This window comes from Gobio gobio, assembly GCF_949357685.1.
Source record: "Gobio gobio genome assembly, chromosome: 14".
Classification (NCBI taxonomy): Eukaryota; Metazoa; Chordata; class Actinopteri; order Cypriniformes; family Gobionidae; genus Gobio; species Gobio gobio.
Window position 1 is genome coordinate 29698420 of NC_137107.1, and position 7468 is coordinate 29705887.

At 41.7% G+C, this 7468-nt stretch overlaps 1 protein-coding gene across 1 annotated transcript; it reads right to left on the bottom strand.

Moving 5' to 3' along the window:
- Positions 1 to 307: 307 nt before the first annotated feature.
- LOC307137097 (olfactory receptor 52D1-like) lies at positions 308 to 1234 on the bottom strand (the record flags this gene model as incomplete). The annotated part of the gene is made up of 1 exon (XM_079834575.1): positions 308 to 1234. The coding sequence occupies one exon, from the start codon at positions 1232 to 1234 to the stop codon at positions 308 to 310; it is 927 nt and encodes a 308-aa protein (XP_079690701.1).
- Between the last annotated feature and the right edge of the window lie 6234 nt (positions 1235 to 7468).

Genomic DNA, 7468 nt, shown 5'->3' on the forward strand with positions numbered 1-7468 from the left:
TATCCATGATTTTTTTTGTGGATTTGATAAGTAGTTGTGTAATGGGGTGAAAATACAGTCAGGTAGTCATTACAAAATAAACCCCTTCAGGGTGATACAAGTCCCAATGAACACCTTGACAAGATGTATTTTGTGATTGTGAAAGTTCAGTGCACTTACTAAAATATTAAATGGATATGCAGCATAATGAGAATTAATGAAGCATCACTCATTTTACTTTTATTTTACAAAGCAAGGGGAACAGTTAACAGTTTTCCATTTCCCCCCCTAACAGAATACACTACAGCATACAACATACTTCATACTGTCATTTTTTAGTACAATTCATGCATGATTTTATGATTCTTTTGCGAATTTCTGTTAATTTTAAGCCATAGATTACAGGGTTGAAAAGTGGCGGCACGATAATCATTTCTAAAGCCAAAAAATTACGCAGGTTCACAGGGAAATCAGTCGATCCATATCTGTTATAGATGTTATCAAAAAGTATTGCGACAGTGAGATTTGTCAATGAAATTACATGAGGCACACACGTCTGCCAGAATTTCCTTCTGCACTCCAATGATGCTTTACATGCAATGATAAGTTTAATATAGGACACTATAATTACAATCACAAGGCCAAAATACAATGAAATAAAAATAAATCCATAAAGGTTATTGACAAAGGTTGATCCACATGAGAGTTTTACAATTGACCAGTTGTCACAATACAATTTGTCAATATGATTTTTACATATTACCAACCTATTTGACAAGAAAACTGCAATGAACATAATAAGAAATGGCATGAACCAACATAAGACAATTAATATGCTGCATGAATATTTGTTCATCTTTGAGTGATAGTCTAAAGGCTGACATATGGCCACATGTCTATCATATGCCATTGCTACTAATGTAGAAAATTCACACATAACATAAGTATAAACAACAAATGCCTGGAATGCACACATGTAAGATGGAATTATATATGAATTCAATATTAAATCATGCAAGAACTTAGGATAAAATGCTGCTGTTCCATAAAGGTCATTTACACAGAGATTGCACAGAAAAATGTACATTGGTTTATGAAGGGCTCTCTCCAAGACAATGACCACAATAAGCCAAATGTTCACAAACAGTATCATAACATAGAGGGAAAAAAAGCAGGTGAAATAAATATACATGTATGATTTAGCATCTTGTGGTTCCATCAGAGTGTAGGTTGCAAAATGTGTCATATTATCCATCATATAGTTAAGTTTTTAAATTTGTCTGTATGCAAAATTCGCTCAAAATGTTGCAATTAAAAACAACTATCTCAAGTTAACTGACATCTTCTCTTCAATTTGAAAATATAAAGATGTAAAGATATGGGACACATGCTTTTAAAATACAATAAGAGTTAACACCAGTCAACAATTACCACTGAATTGCCTTGTTGTGATCCTGCACATTCATTAAGTGGAAGTACTCTGGCTACTCACGTACTTATAAATAACTAGCTCAGTTTTCTGAGACTCGAATAAAACCTAGGGGATATTCAATACGCTCTGGAGGCCTTTTTTTCTTTTAATGATATAGCTCGCCCAAGATGAAAATCACAACAAAATGTAAAAGTAAACTGAAGAAATAGGAATGTTTTGTTGTTGTTGCTGTTGTTGTTGACCTACAGTTTTACATCAACTATCCTATTTAAGTCTGGAATTTGATGAGGCTTAGTTTTAGGCACAAATCTAACTGCTGAAGAAAACTGAGTTCCTGCTGACAACTTTGTGTGACATGATCATAGTGCACTATTAAATGATGTGAAACACTGATAACACCTTTAAGAGCATTTCTGGAAAAATAAGGATGGCCAAATACCTGGGAACCAACAAAAAGGTTAATGTATGCTAGAAGGGCTCGAAGGCAGCATATTTAAAAATAAATAATACATAAATAAAAACACATCTAAACCAGTGGTTTCATCATTTATAATGGATTAAAGGTTTTCTTTGTGAGATTCTATTACGTCTGATTATTGGCAATATTCACATTATTGGTTTACATGTAAAATAGCTGTATCATTTTAAGCAAATTTGAAGTAAAATATAAAGGAAGTAAAATATAGGAAAACCTAAATAGATTAATTCATAGATTAGTGGGTTAAAAACAGATGGGACTATAACTATTTCTAAAGCCAAAAAATGACACAGACTCTCTGGAATATTATTTGCATCATATCTGCTATTCATGATATCAAAAAGCAGAGCAAAATGTCTCAATTCCAAATGTAACCCTGTTTCCCTGAGAAGGGGAACAAGACACTGTGTCCTAGGATGCTTTGGGGAATGCCTCCAGCGTGACCGGTGTCTGAAGCACGTGTCTCTGCCAGTACAACCAGAGTATAAAAGGGTGCCTGTAGTACACGTCCCCAACTTCTTTTGTCTGAAAGAGACGTGGGCAGGCATACCCGAAGCATGGCAACGAGATGCAGTGTCTCATTCCCCTTCTCAGGGAACAAGAGTTACATTTGTCACCCAGACATTCCCTTTCGAATGGGAACTCACACTGTGTCCTAGGATGCTTTGGGGAAAAAATACCTCCGGCATTCTGAAGGAATGAATGCGTAACAGCTGACATAAAGTCAATGACTCCTGGACGACCTAATGATTGAGGAGACGCGGGAACAGTGGTTAAATTGGCTTTTGTAGGGGGGGAGGCCTTATTTACATTGAATGGTCATTCAAAATCGCGCCGGAAAAAGACTTAATGTGTTTTTACACCAAAGGGGCCCTTTTTCCAGTATTAATGTGTAAGGTAGGGTTGAGTAGTTATTCAAACAAAGATAAATACTTTACAGTTCACTTAGAGCCATAGGCGGGGTTTTTAAAATCAGTGAGGTCCCGATTTTGAGGTAGTTAGGGGGGTTTGGGGGAATGCTCCCCTGAGAAAATTTTGATTTCTCTGATCTACATATGTGCATTTTATGTCCATTAAAAATAAATAGCTTTCAAAACCATGTCAGTGGGCAGTAGATTATTTGACAATACCCCCCTAAAGATGAGCTTTGACTGTAGTCTTTTCATTTTCGTCTGTGTCCCTGAAAAGGGTTGGGAACTTTTTTTGACCAAAGAGCCTTTTTTTTTTTTTTCATTTTTGGTAAATGCATTTTTCCAAAAGAGCCACAGTAAAAAAATATATAAAATTATTATTAAATAGCTTTTTTTTTTAAAATAAAATGTCAACAGTAATAATTATTAGGTCCATAACTAAAAACAAACAATTATGCAGCAAACAATAAATAAGTTGCAATATGGAATGAATTGTGCAGGCCTTTCACTGTGAGGTTGACCAACTGATGAGTATAAATCCTCTTTGTGTGTGTGAACGCCCACAGTGCTTAGATCTACTATGTTTATGTGAATACTCGACTTGGCATTTTGATATATTTCTGTGTTTATTTGGCCGTTTAGGCGCGCAATCGAAGACAAAGGCTAGTATGCTTCTCCATTTGTCCTTGTTGCGCTCGGAGCGCGCGCACAGCATCCCGTCAGTAATTCAGTTGTCTTTCGTGACTTATCATGCTTTTATTATTTATTTTATTGTGACACTCGCGAACAGCACTGAACACACAACTTGAATATTATAATCATAAACTTGTCATTAACTTCGGTAGGCTGTACAACAAGGGAATTGTAATTGGCTGCTTTTTTCTGCAGAGAACAGATCTCTCTCTTGATGTGTGTGTCTAATCTTTTTATCGATCATATTAGTAAATGTTAGATATGTTGGTAAAGTGTGAGAGACCTGGCGAGCCACAGGTTCCCGACCGCTGCTCTAGCTGTTCACGGATTTCCATGGTAACTCACTGTTAGAATTGTGACGGTTTTACCTTGATGGCTGTGAGCGCGGTGCTGAACCAGAGAACGCAGCGATTAATGCATAATGACGTCTGATAATTCCACGTAGCCTGTATTTGCCAGGAGACAAACAATAATTAAAGTCTAATAACAATATTTCGTGCTAAAGGAGATGGAGCTGAGCTCCAGCAGGGTGTGTTGAGAACCTGAGGAGGCGGAGCTGCGCTCCGGCCCAATTTAACCTCTGCGCGGGAAGCAAGGATTGTGTGTTCTGCAAAGAGAGTTGGAGGTAAATAAATAATTGTGCAATGAGCTGCTGTTGTGGCTAGTCCACAAATGTTTGTTGGGGGGGTTCTGTCCCTAAGGTGCCTACCAAGGTGCCATGACCTGTAATCTTGCAAGGCTTTTGCCCTCCTCCTTTCAGAGATCAGGATTATTAACCCTCATTATGAACCCTCATCCCTCTCACACTCCGCAGCCAGTAGAGCTGCCGTTGGAACGCGGTGGGCCATCCACGAGATATGGGCCATCCACGAGATGTGCACTATCCGTATCCTTCGGGTCTCCTCTCGAGGACCAGATGTCCATCACTGCATCGGAGGGAGGGTCAGATTTGTCTGGAGATGACGTGTCGGCGCAGGGGGCTCCTTCGGGAAGATTCGCTGTGCCCGATACTGATCCAGAGATGATGGCCATGCTTTCCCGGGCCGCTGAGAGAGTCGGGCTCGTGTGGAACCCTCCACCGTGTCCCGAACCATCAAGGTTGGACGATTGGTTTCTCGGGGTGGCCCGTGCTGGTTCTCATTGCCTCCTTTCTTCCCAGAGGTGCACAAGGAGCTCACTAGGTCGTGGACGGCACCTTTTACTGCCTGAAACCAGCCCAGTGGATCCTCCTCCCTCACCACCCTCGATGGCGGACCTGCAAAGGGGTACAAGCAGGTTCCTCCCGTGGAATGGGCCGTTCCTATGCAACTGTGCCCTAACTCCACATCCAGGGGGAAACCGTGTCTCCCCTCCCGGGCCTGTAGGTACCAAGGTTATTATAGTTTTGCATTTTTAAATTAGTTTTTATTTTATTATCGTTTTCGATTTTGCAACAAATTTCAGTTTAGTTTTAGTTAGTTTAATAAATTATTTTGCTAGTTTTAGTTTAGTTTTTATTTTGTAAACACATTTTTATTTAGTTTTTATATATTTAGTTTCAGTTTTAGTTTTAGTAATTATAGTTTAGCAGAGTTACCAGAACGAAGTGTAGAGACCAAATCAAGATTTTTAATTTCAGCAAAGTTTAATGTTTGCACCGATTAGAGTTTACTCTAATGCAGACATCTTAATAATATAAATAAAATAATGGAATACAGATTGTTTTATTTAATGCCATGTCAGCAGCTAAGGCTATATTCATGGAAAAAATGTAATTACAAAAATACAAATATCATATAAATACAATAAAACCAAGCAAACAAACATGTCATATACAAGATTTTTTTAAAAATCAACTTATGATAAAAAAAACCCCAAAACCTTTTCATGCATAATCTTACTAAATAGGTTCTTAAGTGAAATAACTTGATAAAAGAGCATTCTTTAACCCAGGACTGTCCAACAAAATATGTTAAACGGAGAGGGGAATCTTACAAAACACTTGGGGTTACTTGACTGTAACCCTGTTCCCTGATAAAGCGGAACGAGATGCTGCATAAGCTTATGCAAATGGGAAATGTCTTTGACATAACCAGCTGTGAAAATAGTGTGAAAACACGTCAATGAAATTGACCCGGAGGTATTTATAGCCTCGGCCGGTGACGTCATAGGCGCACCTGGTGCACGAGGCTATAAATAGATGAGCTTCAGCTGGAGCAAACCAGATCTTCTTTGTTTGAAGACCAGTCCTGAAGCATCATCAGCACGGCCTAGCAATGCAGCATCTCGTTCCGCTTTATCAGGGAACAGGGTTACAGTCAAGTAACCCCAAGTGTTCCCTTTCAAAAGCTACACTCAATGCTGCATTTAGCTTATGCAAATGGGAACGAGAATACCCACGCCGCCGTGCTTGATGGTGCCTGGACCCCTTACGGTTGTGTAGGTGTGCACAAGAACGCAAAAAGCCTCAGGCATTAGCCTGTGATGTCGACTCAAGGACATGAGAGCCCAGAGTGGCATGAGCATCCAAGCTATAAAGTCTTAAGAATCTGTGCGGAGAGGACCAACCTGCCGCATCACAAACACTTTGTAAGGGAGCACCCCTTGCTAACGCTGTAGAAGAGGCGACTCCCCTGGTGGAGTGAGCCCTTAATCCTATAGGTGAAGCTTGACCGTGCACCGCATAGGCAAGAGTAGTAGCATCCCTGACCCAATGTGACATTGTTTGATGGTGGCAGAACCTCTGTTACGGCCCCCATGGCAAACAAACAGTTGCTCTGACTTACGCCACTGGCTAGTGCGGTGGACGTAGGCCTGAAGAGCATGGACTGGACACAGTCTATGAAGTTTCTCCTGATCCGGCGTTGTGAACGGCAGAGGGCAGAAGGTTTCAAGAGTGACAGGATGTACAGTCGACAAAGGAACCTTAGGCAGGTAGTCAGGGTGGGGATGCAAAATCACTTTCACCAAACCTGGGGCAAAGTCTAAGCAGGATGGCAATATTGACAGAGCCTGCATGTCCCCAATTCTTTTCAGAGAAGTTATAGCCATAAGAAAAACCATCTTTAGAGTCAGAAGTTCGTCAGACGCTGATTCTAGAGGTTCAAAGGGGGTCTCAACCAGACCCTCGAGGGCTAAAACTAAGTCCCATGAAGGGATCTTGGCTCTTAATGGAGGCCACAACTGCCTGGCACAACAAAGTGAGCAGGCAGAAGATGCCTCCCAAGCGGCACCCCATCCACCAGGGCATGGCAAGCCAAAAGAGCGGCCACATAAACCCTGAGAGTGGAGGGGCAAGCTAATGTTTCAAAGGGGGTCTCAACCAGACCCTCGAAGACTAAATCTACGTCCCATGAAGGGATCTTGGTTCTAACAGGTGGCCTCAACCGCCTACCCCACGAATGAAGCGAGCGAGTAGAGGATGTCTCCCGAGCGGCACCCCATCCACCAAAGCGTGGCAAGCCGAAAGAGCGGCCGCATGAACCCTGAGAGTGGAGGGGCAGGTGCCTGATGACAACTTTTCTTGCAGAAAATCCAGAACTGAAGTTACCTGGCAGTTGACTGAATCTACATTGTGTCGTACACCACCTTTCAAAGACACCCCATTTATTAGCATAAACTTTCCGAGTGGAGGAAGCTCTAGCACTTAGGATGGTCTTAATAACTGCAGGCCCGTGTCCCTCAGTTGGTGCCCTTCAGGGGCCAAACATGAAGGTTCCACAGGTCGGGCCTGGCATGGAATATCGTGCCCTCTGCCTGAGACAGAAGGTCCCTCCTCGCCGGAATCGCCCAAGGCGAGCCGTTGAGGAGAGACACTATCTCCGAGAACCAACCCCTGTTCGACCAACGCAGCGCGTTGGTGACAGAGAGAAGCAGGGACATTGCGCTGTCTGAGAAGAGGCGAAGAGATCCACTCCCTGTGGTCCGCTCTGTAAAATCTGATCCAGATCTGCTTGACTACTTCTGGGTGGAGTTTGCACCCCCCCCATCTGTAAC